The following is a 25,789-nucleotide window of genomic DNA, read 5'->3' as shown; positions in this document are numbered from 1 at the left end:
AAATGGACTACTTAAGTTCTTTTAACCACCTCATCACACACTCACATTTTGCCCAAGGATAATTCAATATGCAGGCTGGGCAGTAGATGTGAGTGATGTCAGTGATCTGTATGGTTTCATGTGCGTCTCTCCCCCTTCAGTGTCGATTCTGGCCGAGACGGAGGAGATCAAAGAGCTGCTGTTTAAGCAAGGGATAGAGGTGGAGACGGTGGCGGACATCCACCCCATCCACGTGCAGCCCTCCAGAGTCCTCAGCCATATCTACGCCAGACTTGGTACAAACGCCCTGCTGTAGCCTGATCTGTCCCATCAAGATTTTATGCATCAGGCACAAATGTTATGGACTAGAGCCTGCTACAGATTCATGACCTCAGTAAACACTTACGATAATGATAATATTATAGTCTTAGTCACATGATTTTTTTTTTCTTTTACAACATGTTAGTTTTATACATAATGGTCCGTTTTACAGTCAAATAAACCATTAAAAAAAGAGAGAGATACTTTAGGACAAGCATACCTTATGATTGAGCCGTCGTTACCGTGTGAATGTGAGGCATTGCCTGCTTATCGCTTATGATTTAAAAACCACCAACAACAAAAAACGATGTTGGCGGCCAAAACGCTGAGCTCAAGGCTTCAAAGTTAATCACAAACCAGCGGGTGATGTCACGATGACGACATTTATCGTTCATAGACTGTCTGTGATCTGAACCCGGGATTTTTCTTGACTATTTGAATCTTTTAAATCAAATTAATTCAAATTCAGCATTATTTTGTCTGGGATGGAAGTGTTTGCTGTTCAGGGTTGATGCTTTTTAGTCCAGCAGCGTCTGCAGTAAAGTTATGACGGTACTTCCTAAATTAGATGAGACTGACTAACTTCACAAAACATCATATCTGAAGGACACAAAAAAAGCCAAAGAGTAGAGCGTAGATTTTTATCAGGGGGGGGGGGTTCATGAAATCAAAAGTTTAACTGCTTTTTTTTTTTTTTTTTTGTTTCAGGTCGTAACCCGAGGCTGGGGCTGACAGGACGCCCCTACAGGAGGATAGGAGTGCTGGGAACCTCCAAGTTCTACATCATCAGGAACACCATGTTCACATTCACACCTCAGGTTAGAAAAAACTACAGAAAACATCAGAATAACACGCAGCTCACTTTTTATTTTAATGGTGGCACGCATGAAGGTCCTGGGTTTGAATCCACCATCTGGTTGGAGCCTGTCCCCCGTTCTCTCTCCAGGTATTCCGACTTCCTCCCACAGTCCACAGACATGCAGTTAGTGGGGTTAGATTAATTAACGATGTCCATAGGTGTGAATGTCCTGAGACAGTCTGGCAGCCTGTCCTGGGTGCACCCGGCCACCGTAGGACACCATATTGGATCAGACTGTTTTACTGTCTCATGAATAATATTGGCTTGTTCACAAAAGCTTATAGGAGCGACACAAGGCTGGAAAAGTGAAAAGAAACAGCTGGAGGAACATTTTGCAACTAATGAGGTTCATTGGCCACAAGTTAGTAACATGAGTGGGTTTAAAAAGAGCGTCTTAGAGAGGCAAAGATGTGCAGAAGTTCATCACTGTCTACTGAAGCTGTTCCACATTTGTAATGTTTCCCGCCATTAAATTATGAAGGCTTTGAATGTCTTATCATCTTCAGTACTGAATATCCTAAAAGAATTCAGGTAATCTGGAGAGATCTCTGTGCAGCAGACAAAGGCCAACAGTCAATACTGGAGGTCCTTCATCTTCACTGTGTCATCCACACGTGCAGGTTAAAGCTCCATCAGGGAAGGCGAAACCATCTGTGCCAAAACATGGGGACAGTATTCCTCTCCCAAAAGTCCAGCAGCTCCCAGACATTTACACACCATTGTTGTTCTTTTTGATCATATACTGTGAATAAAATCTGTGTCAAAATGAGAAATGAGATTTGCAGACCACCCAAATTCCCTTCTGGTGAAGGGAAATCTGGTGACTTAAATAAACTTAAGTAAACATATTTTCCTCTGTTTCAGTTCATTGACCATCAGCAGTTCTATTTGGCTCTGGATAATAAAATGATCGTGGAGATGCTGAGGACAGAAATCGCCTACCTCTCATGCAGATGGAGGATGACGGGAAGACCGACTGTCACTTTTCCCATTTCACAGACGATGCTGAGTGAGTGAGAAGACCTTTTCTGCTAAATGTCCAAATACATCTTATTTATTAAATGAAGCACCTGCATTATTAATGGTAGAGAGAGTTTGAAAGGAAATCTTTAAATATTGAAAAAAAAAGTATTTTCTGTTTTTTACATTTTCTGTGCTTGCATGTTTTCATCTTATGTTTGTGCTTCAGCTGAAGATCACTCAGACCTGGACCCTGCAGTTCTGGCAACACTCAAGAAATTACAGGACGGATATTACGGAGGAGCAAGGTCAATTTCTTTTTTGCGTTAAATTTGAATTCTTACATCTGACAACTTGTAATAAGTTCTGTTTTGTTTTATTTATTTTGTCTTTCTTTGCGTGTCCAATTAAAGACTTTATTAGTTTTTCCTGCACTGTAGAGACAATTTAAAATCCTCTTTTATTGATTAATTGCCAAGATTTGTCATTAAAATGCATCAAACTGCTTATTAATGTTTCCCAGTTCTCATAATCATCCCCTCCTCTTCTGTTCTTCGTCTTTAGGATCCAGACGGGGAAGCTGTCGGAGTTCCTGACCACTTCCTGTTGTGCTCACCTCAGCTTCCTGGACGGTAAGGCTTCTGGCAGCATGGGCCGCCACGACGAAGAGTATGATGGTGATTATGATGAGCGTTACGGCGATGGATACGTGCATGAGTTGCATTATGATGCTGGTAAGAAAAACACAGCGTGGATGGAGGGTGGAGAAGGAATGGTGACACCAGGATTCACGTTTTTAAAGCCGGAGCTCACACTGACAGCTCATTTTTCTTTTCCTGGGTTGGTTTGATCATTCCTGAAAATACTCACACAGTCACAGACCCCAGCAGCTGTTAGCAGACTTACAGTTTCTTTAAGTTGACAGTTTTTCTTTTAACATTGGCTGATTTTTGAGTTGCATCTGTGCATCTACATTTTATTTCTTTTTTCCCCTCATGCCATCTCATTGTGAAATCTAAAATCAAATACCCATGACTTCATTAATCAACACTTCCTGTTTCATCCTATCATCATCACCCATCATCCCTGTGTATCAGAGTTCTTCCACTCAGGGCTTTGGGTGCCTTGTTGGGCAACTTGGAATATTTTTCTTCTTTTGCTCTAAATTATTACATAAAATAACTCAAAACTTGAATTGTAATGGACCGTAAAGTGGACCTCTAATGCTTTTCCTTATTTTATGTCATATACTTGATGTACAGTCAGTTTGTTGATGCTCATATTTAACACAGGAAAGCTTGGTAATGAGGTCTGCAAATATACAAGTAATTAAAATGTTTTGTTTTTCTTTTACTGCACTTTTTAAACATTGCTGCCAAGTTCTTTAATGATCGTCTGACCAATCACAGACATGGATAAATGCAATGTTACAAAGGAAGGGCAAATATGAAAGTAGTGCTGAACAGTAGTCGAGTAAAAGCACTGAATAAATGAATGTATGCATGCGGGGTAAAAGCTACTATATCAGTAAAGTTTAGCCTTTTTGAAGGCTGGAAAGAAAGCCTATCCTCCTGTGTCTATCATTGGGACAGAGGAGGATCTAATGGCTCAGTGTGAGTCGATAACTGGTGTTTATTGGTTTGAAAGAGGGAAAATAAAAACCAGATTTAACTGTACTCTATATTCAGATTTAGTATAAATCCTCAAGTAAAATCATTAGCTCTGTTTTAGAACCGGATATTAATGCTTGTAAAACAATAAAATTGTAAAATCATTTGCAGTCAACAAGAAAAAAAGACGCTCAGATTTAATGATCCTTTCAAGCCAGAGTTCAATCTGAACACTCAATTTAAAACTTTAAAAATATTTAAAACAAAGCATTTTCAGGCAGTTTTTCTTTATTTTTCTGCTCTGCTTGGCTATGCATTAAGTGAGAAAATAAAAAAATATATACCTATATGGGAATTACAGCACAGAAGCTCCGCCCACTGGCAGATGGGATCTTCCTGGGTCCTGCAGGTTTTAGATGTGTCCTTGATCCAAAGCAGCTGATTTGAATGGCTAAATGACCTCCTCAACATGTCTTGAAGTTCTCCAGATGCCTAGTAATGAACTAATCATTTGATTCAGGTGTGCTGACCCAGGATGAGATCTAAAACCTGCAGGACACCGGCCCTTGAGGCCTGGAGTTCCCCACGCTTGGTTTAAGCGTTGCAGCCAATCAGACGAAAGTTAGGAAGGAGCTAAAATGACTTGCTTCAGAACTGCTGCTGTAGAGAGTCCATGATTGAAAAATGACAATATGGAAATAAAGATAATGGGTCCTCTTTAAAAAATAAAAAGTGTATTTTTGACTGTGGTGCATTTAAAACGCCTCAAAATCTTAACACGAGTGGAAGAATGAAAACATTCTCAGTTTCTGGTTGTGTTGTTTGTGTTCACGCACAGCTGGTTAGATTTGCCTTAAACGCCTGTTTACAGACAGCCCGTTGGTCCCTAAATGCATCACAATTTGCTAGCATGGCTGTGACCAATAAAGTCTTCAGTTTAAAGGGTCAGTTCACCCCAAAGCCTCACCCACAAAAGCCATTATAATTATTACACACAATTGTCACGTTTAATGGTGTTTATGAATATTTGCAATTTGTTCCTCGGAAAAACAGAAATTTCTGTAAAGCAATATTAATTTTGTTGTAAACCACCTGAAATGAACGAAGATCTTTTTTTCTCAGATACTCAATAATAAGTTTTGTTTTTGTGAGATTTGAGTGAGCAAACCCTTTAAAAGCTGCAAGTTCAAAGTTTATAAATTAGCATAAAATGAAAAATGGTTTTCAGATCTTATTTCTTTTTAGTACTTTATGAAGTTTAGAAGGAAACTCAGTTTTAACACTTGTCTGTACAAAAAAGAGCGGTGAGTAAATGATCTCTTTCTGCGTGTTCATTTTTCCTCCTTTCCCTCTCCACATTTCTGTTCTTCTCCTCATCCCACCCTCCTTCATCGCTTTGTTTTGTTCTCTTGGTCCCTCCCTACAGAGGATGACGACCTCGCGCAGTACCTTGACCACCTGTTGGCCCACTCTGCCCCCAAGAAGCCCAAGCGTCCGGTGGGAGGTCTCAGCAGATTCAAGGCTGCGGCCACCAAAACCAAAGAGATGGTGACTCTGATGAACAAAGCTCAGGACCTCAACATACAAAGTGAGTCGGCGCTTCGTCTCCGACTGACAAACTCGACTAAATCACAAATTTAATAATAAAACGTTGTTTTCTATTTTTCCCCCTCAGATGTCAACATGTACCTGCCGAGCAAATTGTTTCGTTCTCCTCAACCGACGCTCAACCTGAATCTTACAGACTCTCCTGCATCACCAGACGTTCAGGTTCTTCTTCCTTTCTTTCTTTTCTCTCCTCTGATGTCAGCTCTTTGCTCACTTGCAGACTCCTCGGTCTCTCTGTGTTTTCACTCCAGGGTCCTGAGGCAGGGGTCACAACACAGAGTGGCATTCCCAGAGATGCCAGCGGAGCCATCGACTACAACGCTTTGGCCCAGCTGCTGAAAGACACACAGTCTCTGCAGGACCAGGCTGATATACTTTACATCCTCTACAAAGACAAGTGAGAAACATGAGGCTGGGTGTGTTCGACATCACCATGATTTTTATTAAAACAGATATGAAACACAACGAAGGTGATGCGAAAAAGCAGGAACTGCAGCAAACTTAATTTTGGTATTAAAATATTAAAGCCTCAGTCACAAAAGCCTAGAGACTCGTCAGCTACCCCCAGCAACCACTGGTTGCTAGGGAAGCGTGTATTCCCAGACACCGGCAGCCCAGCAGTTGATGGATGTTTACAGAATAGAAGGATTAAAACAAAACTGTCTATTTCAATATCTCCTCGTAAATGTGAAAAACCAGGTTAAAGCCCAACATTTACATTTTTTCCTTTTGAATGATTGTGATTTAGTAATGGTGACACGCTCACTTACAGCTCATTGGAAGACTCTAAAGATTTACAAGAAACAACGAACTAAAGTCTAAAGGTCATCGGCTGACTGGCCAACTTGTAGCGCTCTGTATTTTTAGCTGTGCTGAGCGGAGGTCGCCGCCTTGACGTGGAAGCAAAATAGTGCAGTTTGTTTACTTTTTGTTTTCTTTGTGTTTTACACATAAAAAAAACTGTTTAATAAATAATTTTTAGTCATAGTTTTGACAGATATTTACAGACAGTGAAGTCTTGTTGTTGCTTGGCTGGCTTGTTTCTGTGTACGGCTGCGTCTTTGGCTGGCTTATTTTGTGCTGCATCATGCAAACAGTCAACCAATCAAGCTAGCTCATCAGTGTGAGTCTCAGGATCTGGAAGAAGTATCTGAACTTGACTCCACAGTTGATTCAGACTGTGCTGCTGTGACATGTCAAAACGGCGTTGAAAAGAATGAAAAGCCCTTGCTGTCTTTCCTTTGTCAGGGGTATGGACTGGGACACGGGTGTGCATGGTAAAGGCTCCACTGTGAGGTCTCTGCTGACTGATCTTTATGAGAAGGCAGGTGAACTGAAACACTGGGGTCTCATCAGGATGATCTCTGGCATGCTGAGGAAGAAGGTGGAGGAGCTCGACTCGGTACGGTGCAGCTATAGATAACAGGGCAGCGTACAGAAGCTGTGTGGTCAGGTGTGACGTTACTAGTGAATCTTCTGTTTTAGCCATGATTATGAAAAAAGTCCTGAAGCTACAGTTTTAAGTAAAGTAAAAAATAATGTAGAACTAAAATCTATATGAACAACTGGTGGGTTCATTGTTCATTATTGGCACAGATTTGAACTCTACGTGTGCCTTTAAATCTTCAGTCATTCATCTCTTACCTTCACATGCAGCGAGTCACAGAGTCCGAAAAGCTTGAAATGAGTTGACCACAGTTTGTGGTTAAATTAAAAACTTCTAAGAAGGTTTAAAGAAAAGCTCCTGAAGTTGGAGTGAAATACCTCTGAAATGCCAACCCTCTGCTATCAGTTGACTCCATGCTGCATTAGATCTCCCACCAGCAAGCCCTTAACTTTTCCTGCTCTTTCCTAATTGGTTGTGGTCTCTCTCGGTAGGCCTGCTCTGATTTGCTGGCCCACCAGAAGCACCTGACGATCGGACTCCCTCCTGAGCCGAGAGAGAAAACCATCACGGCTCCGATACCGCCGGACCAGCTGGCGAATCTTATCGACGAGGCCAGTGAAAACAACATCAGTGTTGCCATTCTCACACAGGTGAGTTACCTCCTCCACAATCATGTGTTTAAAACCTTCTCCTCTCTCTGTCCTTCATCCTTTAAATGTCTTTCCACCAGGAGATCATGGTGTACCTGGCTATGAGCATCAGGACTCAGCCCGGGCTGTTCAGCGAGATGTTCAGGCTGAGAATCGGTCTCATCATCCAGGTGATGGCCACCGAGCTGGCTCAGTCACTCGGCTGCTCAGGTAAGACGGGAAGGTGGTTTAAAGCTGGGCTTTAAGAAGTAAATTACTCAAGTTTGTTACTAAAAATCCATGTCTCTCATTGTGACTTTATGCCTATAGTGGAGTAACAAACCAAAGATCACATTCAGCCTAAATGTTACAAACCATGTATTTGTAAATTGAACAAGGATGAACTACGTGTTGGCTTTTAACAGAACTGCTAATTTACAACTGTAGCCCCGGGACATAAAAGCACATATATACAACAAAACACCCCAAACGTATCCAAGCAGTGCATCATCAACATTCTGTAAACACAGTCACAGATCTTATTAAACTGATTAATTTGTTGATGCGAGTTAAATGTGAAATATTGCCTCCAATCGTAAAATGTTTTCCTTGGCTTTCCCTCCAAATAGTTTCTTTGGCCTCTTTGGCTTGATGTAAGGCTAAGAAAAGAAATGTGTGGGAAATGAAATCTTAATGAAGTCTTCTTTCACTCTTGTAAACTTTATCTTCAAGGTTTTTGTTGTAATGTATTAACCAAGTTATGTGTTCAGCATAAGTTACCATGGTGATTTAGCCAGATAAGAGTCTGTTTCATGGGAAGAGAAACTCTGACTTAAAGCTCCACAGTAATCTTTCTTCATAGTACGGGCTTCAGGTGTCATGTTTGTCTTTGCGTTTGTGAAAACAGGAGAGGAGGCCACAGAGACCCTGATGAGTCTGAGTCCGTCTGAACTGAAGAACTTGCTCCATCACATCCTCAGCGGGAAGGAGTTTGGAGTGGAGCGCAGTGGTGAGACCTCTTACCTCATGTAACACGAGAACCAGTCATATGCTGCAACTCTGACGCAGTCACTGCTGCTTCATCTGCAATGACGGTGAAGCTTTCTGATTGGGTGGGGCAGTCGTCACATGAAAAGAGAAATCTTTTGACAAGAGTGTAGCCAAAGTAATCTGTTTCAATATGCTGTGGAAGAAGGGTGGGCAACAGTTTTTAATAAGTAAGCCACTGACAGGCCTCATATTTCCACAGAGAAACTGTAACATTGCACGCATGATGTTCCACTAACTGCTAGAGAAGACCTCTCTAGATTGTTTATTCTTGTTATTGATATCATTGTCCTAATCTGTTTTCCCAGACTTGATTTTAAACAAAAATCCACACGTTCACCGTTTGACCTTTACTCCCATTTATTTTCTCTCTGTGCCTGTGCTGTTTGTTTCTTCTTCCTCAACCCTCCACACAGTTCGGGAGATGGATGCCGGCGTCAGTCCTGCCATCTCGATCCATCATCTCGGGAATGTGGGAGCCACTAAAAGCGAGAGAGCCGGCATCAGCAAACTGAAGAGCGACATGAAAATGGTAGGATGCCATGACTGTGAGGTTACAGTTACCTTGCTCCACATAGGAAGCTCATCGTAAAGCGCTTCTTCAGACACACACACTGTGTCAACTTTAACATTTGACTGTCATGAAACGAGTAGACTCAGCAGCCCATTAAACAGAGATGGAGATGGAGGCAGGAGAGGCTCTTATTTTGAAATTGTTGAGCTTTTTTGGCAAACTCGACTTTTGTGTTTTTGCAGCTGGAGCAAAGGTTGTCTTTGACGGATCTGAACAAGGTGATGTTAATGATTTAAATGAGGTGCTAATTCACCTGGAAGAGGGTGCTGGTGGGACATGAAGTAATTCATAGAGAGCTGAAAGCATGTGCTGAAGGAGAGCGGTGGCTCGTTGATGGGAAATTGTCGGCTTTAAGATCGAGACTATTGATCGATTTGAATCATTATGTCTGTTAGAACAGCTCAGTCGTTCATTCACGACCTGGTCCTTGTGTTGCAGGTGGATCGCAGGTTATCCATGATGGACACACTTAAGGTGATGATCACATGAAAGAATATTACCTATTACAGTGATGACATCTGTTCATTTGTTGTTGTTGTTTTATTTTTGTTTTTTTACCTGTAGCTGTTAATTCACCTTCTGTGTAAACCTCACCGATCGATCAGATCAACAGATCGATCATTAGGGAGGCTGTTCATTTGTAAAACTCAAGGCCTGCTTATTTGCTCCAGAGCTTTCAGCTGCGTTCCTCAGACTTCATCATGATGAAGGTTTTAGATGAGTTTTGTCAACATTTTGGAGAGTAGCTAACAAAACATCCTTAAGTCAAAAGAAACTTATGGCTATTTTGTTTTGTTTTTTTGGGTTAGACAAAAATTATATTATTTTTTTTACCATGATTCTTAAATTGTAGTGTACACATAATGACACCAGTCTTGATGAATGTTATTTTATTTTTTGAACATGCATTATTTTCCTTAAGATAACCTAAAATACAGCAGTCATTTAACTGTAAACTTTATAGGCTATCAGATAAGGTGTGTGTGTGTGTGTGTGTGTGTGTGTGTGTGTGTGTGTGTGTGTGTGTGTGTGTGTGTGTGTGTGTGTGTGTGTGTGTGTGTATCGAGAGAGAGATATTTTTTTATTTTATTTCCCACTATAGAGCATCTCATAAAACAAAAAATGAATAATGGGGACCCCATAGTAGAAATAAACTTTAAATAGACTTTGAAATGGTTTCAGTGGTTGGGCTGTGCATGAGTTCAGATGGGGCTGCAGTTAACCCATGAGGGGAGATGAGTTTGATATCACTATTCCTTAATGTAGATGCTTTAAAACTGAGGGTGTGTACTGCAAACTTGTTACACCAGAACTTTTTGGTAATAAAATGATTCAAACTATTGATCTGTGGATCGGGTCCCCTGAGTCACCTGCTATAATTGTGTCCATTTTGGGTGACTTCTTCCTGCCGTTATTTGTGTATCTGTTAAACCACCAGCAGGTGTTAACCTCACAGAATGACCCTTATCACAAACTTCTATTAATTCTCATCCTTAATCTGTAGATGAGATTTGCAACGTCGCTGTATTATGTTAGCCTGAATTATATCACTCAACTACCCTAAATTCACTGACCCTCCATATATTTGTATTTAAAGTTGATTTAAACACTGTATAAACGCTCCCGGAGGATAAAGACTGTGAGAGAGAGTTGAAAGCTCTGGAACAACAAGCTGTGATGGTTCAGGCAGCCGCTGTAATTCTGCTCGTGATGATGATGATGATTTCATGGGTATTGAGGAGGAAGATTTGAATGTGCTTTTGGCTTTGCTGTGGAAGAGCAAGCTGGGGTTGCAGATTTAAAAACTGGCCTTTGTTTAATGTGTTTTTGTCTATTACAGACAGACCGCAGCGTGTCTTTGACCGACTCAGTTGAGGTGACGATGATAAAGAAAGTGTGAGGAAGATTTAGAAATTGTAATTTTCAGTTCACACTTCATTCAAATGAAGTGGAGCTGTAGGTCGTTTCTGATCAAACTGAATCAAACCTTGGCTGGTTATTATCATTGTCATCATGTTGACTACAAACCTGAACTTCCGTGGCTGTATCGCTCACAGCTGTGTGAGTCTGTTATATTGAATCCTTTACTCTGATCAGGCCACGCCCATCTTAAAACTCAACCTTTACTTTGAGCTCAACTACACCTGGAATTATACTATGATACAAAGTTAGCAACCTCTGTCCCCGTGTGATCAAGTCAATTCCTACCGTAATGCTTAAAAACCAAATCAGACTCACAGGGTGAAAACGATACCAGCCACACTCTTATGAGGGGTAATGATGGTGGTGTGGGTGATTCGACCCGTCTCTCATGGAATCTGAATGGAAAACGTTTCGGCAGAAGTTAAATTAAAGCCTCCATCTGTGATCTTCTCTTCCTTTCAGCTCGACCAATCTGTGACGTCCACCCTGAAGGTGACGGTGATAACGACATTAAAGTCTGATAACTGAGCATTCAGGGTGGTTTGAGTGATTAACACTCTAATGTGTGGCTGCTCAACAAGTAAACTGCATTGCAATTGTAATCATCTAAGCAGCTAACCACAGCTTCAGATACTGATTTGCCAATAATTGTTAATCAGTAATAATTATTGTTGATTAATCAATAATTGTGATTATTATTATTAACCAATGCTTCTCTGACCAATCAGAGTTGACTGTAAATTTAATTTTACTCCATTTAAAACAAGAAAAAGAAAAGTTATGTTAATTAAGCTGAATTATTTATAGTAAGCTTTGTAGGAAAATGTCACAGTTGTCGATTCTGTAAAACCTCAAATATTTGGAGCCCACAGGTCCGTCTCGTGAGTAAGATCTCGCCGATCTTTAACCAGCTGTTACAGTATGATGCAGATTGGGTGGAGCTGTGCTGTGATTCGTGGTTTTCTAACAGAATTTCTCCCACTTGACGCCCTGGTTTTATTCATGCTTGCTGGCTTTTACCGATCCTTAATTCTTCAGTTATTTTCAAGTCAGTTTTTTTTGTTTGTTTGTTTGTTTGCTTTCTTTTTCCTTTCTCCTCTTTTATGTTTTATTCTCTGCCTCTCAGGGCATGCAGTCACCGGACGTAGAAAGCATCGAGTCTGGGGTAAAGTTTAGCCTTATTCTCCCGCTTTTTGTTTTTACTTAGTGTTTTTGTTTGTTTGTTTTCTTCTGTTTTCCTGTAGTGGCCCTCTAACATGAGCCACTGCATCAGATGTGGATTAGCAGTCAGCTGGTGTCACTGTGCCTCAAAACAAGAAGAGGGCGCTGTTCTTCCAGAATAGACGCAGTTACAGCGAGTGACTCCGCTTTTCTCTTCCCATCTGTTCAGAGGTTCCGGCTGCCGTCCATGGAATCCTTCGACATCCCGGACAAGATTCCGGTTGCTAAGGATACCAGACACGGCCAGTGGCTGCGTAGGAGGCGTCTGGACGGGGCGCTGAACCGAGTGCCCGTCGGCTTTTACCAGAAAGTCTGGAAGATCCTGCAGAAGGTGAGTTATGACTCAGATGCATATTTACTCATGAGTGTGTTTTTTAATGTTATTCACTTCTTGGATTAACTGGTAAACATTTGCATTCCACATTTTAAACCTGTCGTATAATTATTGTTTCCTGTTGTGAGCCTTCATGTGGTTAAATTTAAAACATCTTTAACGTAAAGTGACAAGACGAGATGAACCAAAAGTTTCTGTCACACTTGGACTTGTGTGGTAGTTGTGGTGATACTGATGTGCTTCTTGCAGTGCCACGGTCTGTCCATAGAGGGCTTTGTTCTTCCATCTTCAACCACCAGAGAGGTGATGTCTGATTACACACTTCACATGAAACTGAGAGAGAAATTTTACTGCTTTAGTATTTTCTATTTTTTTTTTTTTTTTTAAACCTGTCTTCTTATCATTTAAATGCTACATTGGGTATTTGGGAAAAATCTGGGATATTTGCCAAATTACATCAAAATCCTAAAAATCCTTCATTTTTTTTACTGCTACTACACTTTGCATGAAAAACCTTGACTCTATTTAATCCTGATTTTTACCGATACTGAGTAATATATTGTGTCGTTTTGTTAAGACACTAATACTTTGATCGGCAAACATTTGAATGATGTTGCACAATGAATCCTCTTGAAATCTGGAAACGACAGTTAAAAAAGGTGATATTTTTTTTTGCATTTACACTTTAGTTTAAAACCTTCATAAAGCTGTGAATAGAACAAAACAAACAAACTATAACTTTGAATGATAAACTTAAAACAACATAAAAAAAAATAGTATTAATAATAAAAATAAGTGAGGAGAAGCTGCATTTAGTGCTTTGTATATTTGCATCAGGGTTATCGCTCCTGTATATTGTGACCACTTATGAAAACCAAAAATATATGTTGAAATATTTTTTCACTTGTTTAAGTTTGAATATATTTAGTTTTAGCTTATTTTTGGTTCATTTTACTTGTACATGTGAGTCTCATTGTAGTTAGCCTACTTATCTCTTCTTCTGCTTACTTCCCCCTCAAAATGTAAGTAAAACTTTCATCAGTCTGCAGTGTTGTCGGTCAGGTCAGCCACAGTCAAACAGCCAAAAGCAAAAACCTCTGTTCTGTTATTTGCTAGTAATTAAGATTGTTTCTACAATTTTATCATTTAAAGTTGTAATTTTTTGTTCCATTGATAGCTATTTAGAGGTTTTAAACTATGCATAAATGCAAGAAAATCACCTTTTTTATCTGTAAAGTTTAAAGAAACTCTCTTTACAGACATATCTATTGTTCATCTGCTCACCAAGATCATTAAAATTAAATTCAAAACTAAAACTAGGTGTGAAAAAACATCCTGGTTAACCAGGAATAAAAACGAAACATTTGATCCAATATTTTACAGTAATAAAAAACAAAAAGAACTGAAATTATCCAACTAACTGAAACCAAACTTAAAAACTAAACAGAAAAACCTTAAAACTAAATAATTTTACAAACTACGCATAAAATAAAAACTATAACTTTCCACCAGATGACCCCAGGGGAGATAAAGTTCTCTGTCCATGTGGAGACTGTCCTGAACAGAGTCCCTCAGCCCGAGTACCGACAGCTGCTGGTGGAGGCCATCTTGGTCCTCACCATGTTGGCTGACGTGGACATCCAGAGCATCGGCTCTATAATCCACGTGGAGAAGATCGTCCACCTGGCCAACGACATGTTCGACAAGGACCAGGTCAGCAGTCGCTCTAAACTTCCAGCGTCCGTATCCCTGTCATCAGCTAAAGCAGGTTGTTCTTCTTCCATTGTTCTGCAGAGGGACCTTGGTGCAGAGGAGCACATCCTGGAGAGGGATCCGTCCACAGGAATATGCAGGCTGCTGTATGACAGCGCCCCCAGCGGACGCTTCGGGAGCATGACCTACCTCACAAAGGCTGTGGCGGTGTACGTGCAGGACTTCCTGCCCAGCGGCTCGTGTGCCGTACAGTGAGAAGACGAGATGGTGCAACAGTTCGTTGTTATTTTTTTTGGTTTTTTTGTTTGTTTTTTTACTACATAAACTAACGTAACAGCCTCGCTTCGTGTTGTCACCACATGTGTGTTAATGCAGATGATAGATCAAGTTTTACGTGAATATTCGTCGTCTTCAACCATTGCTCGTACCGAAGCAACAGAATGCTGCACAAACTGTAGCAGCCACGTTAGCTAGCCTCGTCTGTTCCTCTTTTCAGGGTGCTGACTTCCTGTGTTTCTTTTATTCTCAGTAATCACCAGCAGTTCCCTACTTTAAGTCTGGCAGTGCGTTCAAATGCCTCGTGTTACTCACCTGAAAAAAGCTGTGATGGAAATCCACAGATATTCACTTCTAATGGCACACGTTAGGAGGAGGAAGCGTAAATGTGAAATTTGAAATCAGCAATTTTGATTAACCCCTTGCCAGAGCTGAAGTATTTTAACTAGTATAAATTCACATCATCCACTAGTTCAAAATTTCTTGTTTCATAAGCTTAAAATTTGTGCACCGTACTTAAACTTTCAGTGTTAATGCAAAATAAACATTGGCCAGATATTTAAATACATTTCCTAAAATATCATAGTTATAGTTATTAGCAAATGTTACTAAAACTGTGGTAAATAATGCATCTTTTTGTTGGGAATGATTTTCAGCTGCGGATTAATGCACATTTGGTTTTCCAGAGGTAGCTCTAGTAAGCTACCCATACCTTCTGATGCACACCCAGTCATTTTGTTCTGAAGGAAATATGACAGAAACTAAGTTTAGACAAGAGAAACGAGGGTCATCCGTAGTAGTTCTCAAAGGGGGGGATGAGTTAAAGCAGTTAATTTCCATCCCCTGCTCATTTTTTCATCTATTTATGGGGAAAATGAGCCAAATATACTAATTCACTCTGTGGAAATGAATGTAAATGTATCCCAGCTATAATCAACATGGCCAGAAAATACAGTTTTCCCTTTTTTTTTTTTCTTGCGCTCATCACTACCTTAAACATTTTCACCTCCAACCACTGTTACCTGCGTAACTTAAACATGAAGTTCGTAAATTTCAAATTAATCTTCTAACGTTTCCTAATTTATTACCTCACCTGGTCGCTCAACCTCTAAGACTCACCCGTCTTCGTATACCTCCAGTCCTGTGTGCTTGTACGGTGTATTACAAATGGAAAGCAAACAAAAAAGTAGTATTTATTTTTTTAGGTCTAAACCGTTAATTGAAGTCAGCTCCTGTAGGTAGGTGTCTTAAAGAGGCCATGATGCCTTAACATGGTTGTATTTTGAGTCTAGAAGTTTGTGTGACTGAAACTTCAGGAGTGCTGTTTTATTTAAAGCTATAAATGAACTGAATTAATTTCTCAGAACGTTTTCTTCAGCATGTAGTGTATTAATGCGTTTCTTTGCCTTAATCTTCTCATCTGATTGCTGAAACTGTAATTTTGTTTCTGTTTTTAGATTAATTGCAGTTAAACTTGAACACATTTTGTCTGTTGGCTCTTCGATGGTTCATTGTTTACGATATTGACGGCAAATTTGGAATAAATTATTAAGGTTATTGAAGAACATGCCTGATCGTGCCTCCTGTTTAAATGTCCAGTAATCAGCTGACGTCAGTCATTTTGTGGCGTTCCAGCACACTCCACGTGAACTACAGCCGATCGTATCAGAACGAGTATCGATGAGCAAGCCGGTGGTTGACTGTTTTTTTGTTTTTGAAACTAATTCTGTAATAAAATAATCAAAATCAGTTATGAGTGTTTTTAATCAGTCATGTTACTGAGTAGGTCTTTTTAAACTTTTCAAAGTGCTCTCTCCATCTTACAGTTGCCTGAACTTTCAGACCTGTTACATGTGCTTTGTTGGTTTAACTTCATATATATGAATATACTGCTCAAACCAAAAAATAAAGGAACAGGGAAGCAGTAAGGAAGTGTTGAAATTGAAAGGATGCCAAGAAGTTTAGTGGCAATTAAATAACCAAACTGTGAGGGCTGAATTCAAAGACACCTCAAAAAATCAAAGTGTATAAATAACGAGGCAGGCTTAGTCCATTCTTATTAAATGTAATTAGGGGTACTCAGTAGCTTGTATGGTCAACATGCCTATTTGCACCCCTGACAATGTCAGGGAATGCTCCTGAGATGACAGCTGGTATCATGGAGGATTCTCCCAGATCTGGACCAGGACATCACCGAGCTCCTGGACAGTCTGAGGTGCAACCTGGCACCGTCGGATGGACTAAAACGTAATGTACTGAGTGGCAGATCGAACTCCACGTTGACCGGCAGTGAGGTCAGGGCCCGCAAGAGGACACAGAGCCCTCAGGCCACCCTCATGAACTCGTGTTTCTGACCAAACAATCAAAATCATTCACACGCGTGTCCTGCTGGAGGTCATTTTGTAGCTCTGGCAGTACTTACCCTGTTCCTCCTTGCACAATGGAGCAGATACCGGTCCTGCTGATGGGTTAAGTACTTTCTTTGTCATTGTCCAGCTCTCCTAGAGTACCTGTCTGTCTCCTGGAATCTCCTCCATGCTCCTCAGAGTTTGCTTGGAGACACTGGCAAAGGCATGTGTTGATGTGCCATCGTCAAGGAGTTGGACTATCTGTGCACCCACTGTAGGGTCCATATATCGCCTCATGCTACCAGTAGTGACACTGACCCTAGCCAAATGCAGAACTGCTTGTGGTGGTGTGGAATATTTATGGCTCCTTAGCATCTTTTCAACACCATAGCCCAAGTATTGTTGCTGACCATGTCCATGACCACCTCCTGATAGATGCTTCCAGCAGGATAACACAGTGTCACAAAACTCAGATAATCTCAAACTAGTTTCAAGTTCTGTACTCAAATGGCCTCCACAGTCACCGGGCACATTTGGGATGTGGTGAGACCAAAGATTCACATCGTGGATGTCCAGCCAGTATCTGTGCGATACTGTCCTTTCAATATGGACCAAAATCTCTGAGGAGTTTCAGTACCTTAATGAATCGGTGTCACCAAGAATTAAAGCAAAAAGGGGCATCCAACCAAAAACTAATAAGGTATACCAAAAAAGGTATCAGGTGAGTGAATGTAGTGAATTAGAAACCACAGACATAACCATAACATCACTGATGTAAGTTCTTCAAATTCTGCTGAAAGGTTTAGTTAATTTGAGAAGAGTTATAAATGGTTTAAGCACAGGATCTTGGGTTTTTTTTTTACCTGAAATAAAATGGCCTCAAAAGAGAAAATATTCAATCAGATAAATTAAGTATGTTAAGTGCTGCTGAACTTTAAAAAAACAAAACAAAAACAGTTCAAAGTGTGGCTGGTTACATGTATGTGGAAAGCAAACGTACAAGGATAAACAGGGACTGCATTTGGCAGGCCTGAACATGCAGACCAATGATTACTTGTCCAATGCCAGGCATGAATCTGTCTCTGTGGTTAAGCAAATTATGGTCAGTGAAAGTTTCTATTTCACGTAAACCACTTTTTTTTTTTCTTTTCTCCATCTTAGTCATCTGTTCAGCTTGCTCACTGAATTATGTGATTAATTAAACACAGCGAAACCAGATGTGATTTGAAAAAACTTGATGCCAATACTTAGTGATAAATTCTCTTGTTCTTTATTGTTTGCCAAAAACATGAATACATTTCAGCTGTAAGTGTTACACTCATGTGCCAGCAATCTGTTTGATGGAGTCTGTTTCTAAAACAACTCAGATGTCGTATTCTGGCAGTATCAACAAACATACCCAGTTATAGGATTTAATCACACAAATTTACCCCAGTGAGCACAATTTTATGGCTCATACTGCACTCTATATGGCCAACACTCCAACACAATGAACATCAGTCATGGACAAAGATGGACAAAGTCAATGCTGGGTTTCCACTCTCCACACTTTTTTTGTAAGCGTCTTGGTTGCTGACCCTGAGTAGACCTCTGCCTGGTTGATTTATTCACTTATTTCACGACGTTCTCAAAGCATGAAGTCCATTTTGTAAATTTTGGTTGTTTTTAAGAGTCTAATAGGAGGATTATCCAGGATAAAAACTTGTGACTGACAAATTACTTTTCTTCAGTTTCAGACTTCCCAACCCAGTGGATGATGTCACGATACCTACATCCATCTTTTATACAGTCCTGTGACAAAAGCTGAATATGCCGCTTTATTCAGTAGCTTGTAGAACCACTTTTTGGCATTGCCATCGTTTTCTGCATGACTTCTTCAGTCTCTCACCTTTGGAGAAGTTTTGTCTCACTCTTCTTTACAGCATTGCTTCTGCACATTGAGGTGTGTGGACATTTGTTAATGCACAGGTTGGTGTCTGGACTTTGCACCACTGTCTTTTCTTTTTCAGCCATCCTGTTGTAGATTTGCTTGGGACGTTGTCAGACAGATGGCCTCACATTTGACTCTAGAATACTTTGGTATCATGGTTCTTATATGGTGCTTTTCTACTCTGAGCAGTCAAGTCGGTTTACACAGATTTCACCCATTTATATTCCAATGGATGAATCGGAGAGTAACTTGGGGTTAGTATCTTGCCCAAGGATATTTGGCTTGCAGACGGGAGCAGACAAGGATCAAACCACCAACCTTCCGATTAGTAGGCAACCTGTTCCACCACCTGGGCTACAGCTATCATCATTCAAATGACATTGTTTCAGAAGTCTTCTGATTTGTTCAGATGCGGTTTTGTAAACTTGAACCTTGCTGCCTTGTTTAGAGAGAAGAGGCTTTCTCCTCGCAACCCTTCTACACAAATCATACTTATTCAATCTTTTTCTAACAATACTGTCATGAACTTTAACTTTTAACTAACTGAAGCCTGTAGCGTCCGAGATGTTGCACAGTTTGTGAAATTGCATCATGGTGTTAAAACACACTTGAATGTTCCAGGCGAGGAAACTTCCAGAAGTTCTGATTTTTATAGCGGTGCTCAGACTTTCTGACAAATGCTTAATCAAGTGTATTATCACCACTTAGTTGCTCCTTCCCTTCTTAACTCCTATCGAAACAGTAAAGGTCAAACAAAATGTCTGAAAAGGTAAGGTAATCCTTGTTAAAGGACTTGGATCCAGTACCTGTACTTGCACTTTTTACAAAGACAAATAAGAGTTTGGATTACCATCTATTCTGTTTTCTTGTCAGTGAATTCAGCAGGAATGTGCAGACAAACATGCAAACAGACATTTCTGATGACTCTGCAGATTTTCTTAAGATGTGGAAAACTCCTTCAGGAGGCGTCATTCCTCTTAAATGAACACGACTTATCTCCTGCACCCACTCACGCTTGGCTGGCTTCTCTCGTTGTGAAAGACTGAATATCTGTGCACCAGCAGCTGTTTGACTTTTGAACGCTGGCAGCAGATTCATTTGTTTACCTTGGATTCAAATGTCAGCTTTGTCCACATTATGTCCCAGGTGAAAGGTATATGAGAAGACACGAAGCAACGGCGTACAAAAGTCCACGTTTGAGTCACTGATTCTTTTGTCCGATGCTTTTATTTCACTTCATCTCCGGCCCTTCAGATGCAAGTAAAACAGTACAGTAAGCAATACACAGTACAAAGATAATTTGGGTTTAAAAGTGCAACCTGAGTGTACAAAATATCAGCAAGCACCTGCTGTGTGCATGAAGTAAACTGCAGGTGAGTTGAAGCTAAAGCTGCAACCTCCTCTTAAATTTCAGGATTTCATAGATGTGCAAATAAAAAACAAGGCTGTGCAGCTCATAGTGAGGAATCTGTTCCCAGTATTTGTACACTCAGCCCATCAGGTAGCTCGACTTTGAGACTTTGCAGATTTAAGATTGTTTGAGCATGTAGATGTCATAACGTTCCTGCTTTAAATCCTTTTTTTAAAAAACAACAAAACAAAAAACCCAAACGGTTATGGGACAAAACAAAAAAGTGAAATATCCTAAACTGAGTTTAAAATAGTAAATGAAAATGGGCACATTTTGACATTTAAAAAAAAGATAAAATAAATAAAATACCAGAATCAGCATTACAGATACTGTTAGTTAATCCAACTGTGTTTGAACCTTTTGTCAAGAACCTGAGTGTACTTTAAATAACTTTTATCTTAAATCCATAACAACATTGCTCCACCTCTTCTCAGTTTTTATACCATCACCTTTTATGTCATTTCCGCAACTTCATTCATATTCATATTCATTCATATTTTTAAGATTTCTAAAACTTTGCTTTATGTAAATGAGGAGTTTGTAGAAGGCACAGCTAGTTGTTACATTTACTTCTGATAAAGTCGTATCATTAAAAATCTGAGTTTATCACACCCTAGAAAACACGACCAATTACATCTCAGTCATAAAAATGTGGAGACTACGCATCTGCTCAGTTACAGAATTACAAATGTCCTTTAAAAATGTTTCACTGTTTTATGATATTTCTGAAGGAACGGGTTTTAAATGAAACGCTGTTATCGAGCGCCGTTATATCAGCTGTGGGATAAGTTCAAAGCCAGGGTAACTAGTAGGACACAGAGATAATAACAAAAAAAAAAGCTCAATAGTTGCAGAAATACAACTTTCTGTGTGGTTAAACTGTCATCAAATGCTTAAGGTTTGAAAGGCCTGACAATTCCCAATTAGAAATGCATCAGGTGGGGCAGTAGCTGCCTGACAGGTGCATTTAAAAAATTGTTTAGATATAATTTTACTGGAAAATAAATACAAATTCTGATTTAAAATGAAGAAGTAAAAGAAGAAGAAGAAGCCTGGGTAAGCTGATCTCCCAGTTATCAGAACCCGTCAGGATGAACATGCTGGTTGTGTCCTCGGACGTCTAATAGTTCACCGGCTGCGATGCCGAATGGTTCATCGTGGAGCAGTGTCCTGCCCTAAAACAAAACACAAGCAGATGTTAACAAAGTATCAAAGCTTATTTCTGCCAAAATTTCCAATCAGGTGTATTTAAGTGTTCGTGTTATTAAAAATAACATTTTGAAATTTTGAGGGAAAAAATACAAATATATTGAGTGGCAGATACAAGCTGCCATAGAAAAGATCTGTTTCATTTTGCAGGATTTACCAGCCCAGTGGATTTTCTGAACTTAACAAAAATCTCCACATTTCCTTTTTTCTTTCTACATTAACAATTCTGCCAGCACAGTTACCTGCAGAGGCCTGTGGAGCATTCATAGTTGTTTTGGCAGTATGCTCCGAAGGGTTTACTGTTCATGATCCGCCACAGTGGGGTCATCCGGGCTATCCTCCTCGGAGCGTGGACGACATCTGACCCCCTTAGATCTGCACTCTGGAGGAAGCTGGACTGATCCTGTGAAACCAAAGGACCTGCACACACCTGGAATACAGATGGGACAGAAAGGTATGCACATCTTCGTTAAAAGGAACCACACTGATGACTGATGCTGATGTAGTCCAGTGTATTCTGACTCAAAGCACTGGGAAGATATAAGCTTCATCAACTATTTAGTGACTCAGTGACTTCATATGAACACTGAAGACATTGGTGTTGGTGACCGTGGGGAGGAAAAACTCTTTTTTTTTCTGACAGGAAGTCAAATAAGGCAGAAGCAAGAGAAAGAGAGGATCAAACACAACCAGCAGGAGAGAAAACCCTTTCAGTTACACTTTAGTTCTTAACTGTGGACACTCCACAGAGGAAAATATGAGTTTATGCCTGATGTGAAAAGTGGGAAAATTCAAAGCAGGCTTTCACAAAAAGGGTTTAGATCCAAAACTAATGGAAGTGAAAGATGCTGCTGGTAGACTTATAAGAGATGAATACATTAGAGGGTTATTAATGTAACCATAGTCTAACAAACTTATCACTCTATCCTTTAAAGAAAGGCAAATTGGACTTTAAGCTGATTTGTTTTTCCTCACTTGGAAAAACAATTGAATAGAAACAAAAGTTACATGTTCTAATTGCCCAGGATTACAATTATAGTCATAATCAGGTTATGGGTGTTTCCTGATGACAGGGCAGAATGAACAGGGTAAATTTAACACCACATCTGTGGTTATGACTAAATTTACTCCACTCACCTGTTGAGCCACCATTAACAGGACAATGCACAGTGCTGCTGCTGCTTTCTTTTGGGTGAAGAAGCCTGTCTTCTGCATCTTTCCAGTGGACCGGGGTGTTTGCTGGTAAGTCTACGGAGATTCTTTGCTTTTATCGTCCTTTCTTTCTCTTTGGCTACGTTGCTCAGCCTCAACCTGGAGGCTTCCCTGATTTCCAAGACTTTGTGGAGGTCTCAAGCACCCCTGCCAACTTCCAGAAGTGAGAAGAAGTGAATCTGGAACCTATAAGTCTTTTCAAGTGAGCCTGACTTAGGGGATTTCAGGAGGGCTCGTCTCTCTGTTATATAGTCAGGGCCTGATCCCTGGAGAGGGAGAGCAGTGAGGGCGGGAGAGGGAGTCACAGTCCATGCAGCGTCCACCCCATTTGCTTCATCTCACCCTCTTTGCCTCTCTTATCCAGTCTAAATGTCACATGATGTGTCCAGTATGTTCAGAGAAAGTCCTTTCTTATTACAAAGACAAACACATTTTTTTTTCCTTCTGTGTCTAATGTGAGCACAGAGGCGCCATACACGGCCCACGTGACGGTAACACAAGGGCAGCTGGGTCAAACTCGTTTGAGAGAGGTTGCTAAATTTATGTGTTTCTATTTCAATGCATGTGAATGAACTTTGAGGATGATAAGGTTTTTATCAATCTGTGTTCTGCAATACATATTTGAATACCAGGGACACTGACATCATGCACTTATATAATGTAGCTGGTGCAAATTTATGAGGGTAGGGTTTACATAAGCAAACATAAGCAGGGATGTGGTATGTGTGGCAGATGTGTGCAGATGTTCTCAGTCACTCCAAACAGACTAAGATTAAAATAACACCAAAATTAAAATTTCATTTTCTTAAAACTACAAAAAGAGAACGTTTTATTCATCATTATATGACAAAAGATCAGACTTAAAGACAAAATGTAAACGGTCTTGCTGTTTATCTTTTATAGGTTTAAGCTCAGAATAAAGAACAGCTATCTAAAAAAAAAAAACATCACCTGGTTTATCCATCTTTCTGGCTGTAAAAATGATAGAAGCTTTCAAAAGATTCATTTATTCAGTTCAGTTCAATTCAATTCAATTTTATTTATATAGCGCCAAATCATAACAACATTCGCCTCAAGGCGCTTTATATTGTAAGGTAACAATAAAACATACAGAGAAAAAAAACCCCAACAATCATATGACCCCCTATGAGCAAGCAATTTGGCGACAGTGGGAAGGAAAAACTCCCTTTTAACAGGAAGAAACCTCCGGCAGAACCAGGCTCAGGGAGGGGCGGGGCCATCTGCTGCGACCGGTTGGGGTGAGAGAAGGAAGACAGGATGAAGGACTACTCAAGTGGATGTGCATGATTCTCACACAGTTCTTCTGTCTAAAACAAGATGTTTTAGCGCCTCTCAGTGGGTTTTTATCTCTCAGTGGATCAGGTCAGGAGGCAACTGAGGAAGCTTCGCCCCAGAAAGGCAGGAGGCCCAGACAAGGTGTGTCCTAGGATGCTTAAGGCGTGTGCTGCTGAACTTGGGGAGCCGCTACAACGAGTCTTCAACCTCAGTCTGCGACTGGGGAGAGTGCCCGCCCTATGGAAGACATCCTGCATCGTCCCGGTCCCCAAAAAGAACCGGCCCAATGAGCTGAATGACTTCCGACCGGTGGCACTGACGTCACATCTTATGAAGACTCTAGAGCGGCTCTTCCTCAACCTCCTCCGACCACAGGTACAACATGCCCAGGACCCACTACAGTTTGCATACAAGGTGGGTGTCGGAGTGGAGGATGCCATCCTGTACCTCCTACACAGAGCCCACTCACACCTGGATGGGGGAAAAGGCACGGTCAGGATCCTGTTTCTTGACTTTTCCAGTGCCTTTAATACCATCCGGCCCTGTATGCTTCAGGAAAAACTGAACAGGATGGAGGTGGACCCCTGCCTGGTGGCTTGGATCTCCGACTACCTCACCGACAGACCACAGTACGTCAGGCTGAAGGACATCACGTCTGACACAGTGGTCAGCAGCACAGGAGCACCACAGGGAACTGTGCTGTCCCCTCTTCTCTTCACCCTGTACACCTCTGACTTCTGCTACAACTCTGAATTATGCCACATTCAGAAGTTTGCAGACGACACGGCCATCATGGGGTGTATCTGGGATGATCAGGAAGAGGAGTACAGGAGCCTGGTGAGGAACTTTGTCGCATGGAGTCACACAAACCACCTGCAACTCAACACCTCAAAGACTAAGGAACTGGTTGTGGACTTCGGGAGGTCTAGAGCAGGTCCACTGCCAGTTCAGATAGAGGGGGAGGAGGTGGAGGTGGTCAACAAGTACAAGTACCTCGGGCTGTGGGTGGACAATAAACTGGACTGGTCATGCAACACAGAGCACCTGTATAAAAAAGCCCAAAGCCGACTGTACTTCCTCAGGAGGCTGAGGTCTTTTAACATCTGCAGGAAGCTCCTGAGGATGTTTTACCAGTCGGTGGTGGCTGGAGTACTTTTCTATGCTGTGGTGTGCTGGGGGAGCAGCACAGCAAAGAAGGACTCATCCAGGCTGGAGAAACTGATCAGGAGGGCTAGCTCTGTGGTCGGCATGAAGCTGGACACTCTGGTGACAGTGGCAGAGAAAAGGACATTAAAGAAACTGATGGACATTATGAACAATGCTGGGCATCCTCTGCACACGGCCATAAACAATCAGAAGAGTCTGTTCAGTGACAGGTTGCTTCTCCCCAAGACAAGAACTAACAGACTTAAAAACTCCTTTGTCCCACACGCCATCAGACTGTTTAACTCCTCTCTGGAGGGGAGAGGGAGGGGAAACAGGAGGACAAAGGAGGGGGGAACAACTAAGCTGTAGTGCCTCTTCACCTCACTGTGCAATACTTTTTGTAAATAGTCAACAGTGCAATAGACTCAATACTTGAAATGTGCAATTCACTTGTATTTTTATTTTTTATTCCTATTTATTCTATTTATCCCCTTCGTATATTTTATATATATTGTCTCTGTATTTATATGTGTGTGTGTGTGTGTGTGTGTGTGTGTGTGTGTGTGTGTGTGTGTGTGTGTGTGTGTGTGTGTGTGTGTGTGTGTGTGTGTGTATATATATATATAACAGTTCTGTAACTAACTTCGGTCGTTGCTGTGCTTTTTTTGGAAGTCGAATTTCCCAGAGGAACCCACCCGAGGGATTAATAAAGTTCTATCTTATCTTATCTTATCTTATCTTATCTTATCTTATCTTATCTTATCTTATCTTATCTTATCTTATCTTATCTTATCTT

The 25,789-nt window shown here is 40.7% G+C and overlaps 2 protein-coding genes across 9 annotated transcripts in view; one reads left to right on the top strand and one right to left on the bottom strand.

Annotated features, from left to right (window-relative positions):
* Positions 1-16,163, top strand: part of phka1a (phosphorylase kinase, alpha 1a (muscle)) — a 31,266-nt gene extending 15,103 nt beyond the window's left edge. Inside the window, exons 14-33 of one of the 8 annotated variants that reach the window (XM_080874928.1) lie at positions 141-275; positions 1,009-1,118; positions 2,024-2,168; positions 2,349-2,427; positions 2,684-2,751; positions 5,156-5,317; positions 5,405-5,499; positions 5,589-5,734; positions 6,586-6,739; positions 7,216-7,374; positions 7,455-7,584; positions 8,261-8,362; positions 8,817-8,932; positions 9,413-9,448; positions 10,815-10,850; positions 12,024-12,062; positions 12,288-12,449; positions 12,702-12,755; positions 13,965-14,165; positions 14,247-16,163. In XM_080874928.1, the coding sequence (XP_080731054.1) occupies positions 141-275; positions 1,009-1,118; positions 2,024-2,168; positions 2,349-2,427; positions 2,684-2,751; positions 5,156-5,317; positions 5,405-5,499; positions 5,589-5,734; positions 6,586-6,739; positions 7,216-7,374; positions 7,455-7,584; positions 8,261-8,362; positions 8,817-8,932; positions 9,413-9,448; positions 10,815-10,850; positions 12,024-12,062; positions 12,288-12,449; positions 12,702-12,755; positions 13,965-14,165; positions 14,247-14,420 (2,303 nt within the window). In that variant the 3' untranslated portion in view covers positions 14,421-16,163. The other 7 variants (XM_080874924.1, XM_080874923.1, XM_080874925.1 and 4 more) reach the window with 7 other exon arrangements.
* A 5,087-nt stretch (positions 16,164-21,250) lies between these two features.
* leap2 (liver-expressed antimicrobial peptide 2) lies at positions 21,251-22,554 on the bottom strand (the record flags this gene model as incomplete). Its single annotated transcript, XM_080887312.1, has 3 exons — positions 21,251-21,305; positions 21,582-21,769; positions 22,477-22,554. 3 exons carry the CDS (start codon positions 22,552-22,554, stop codon positions 21,251-21,253), a joined length of 321 nt encoding a protein of 106 aa, XP_080743438.1.
* Between the last annotated feature and the right edge of the window lie 3,235 nt (positions 22,555-25,789).

This window comes from Rhamphochromis sp. 'chilingali' (assembly GCF_963969265.1).
Source record: "Rhamphochromis sp. 'chilingali' genome assembly, chromosome: 1".
Classification (NCBI taxonomy): domain Eukaryota; kingdom Metazoa; phylum Chordata; class Actinopteri; order Cichliformes; family Cichlidae; genus Rhamphochromis; species Rhamphochromis sp. 'chilingali'.
Note: the sequence above shows the minus strand (reverse complement) of the source record. Positions and strands in the feature narration are given on the sequence as shown.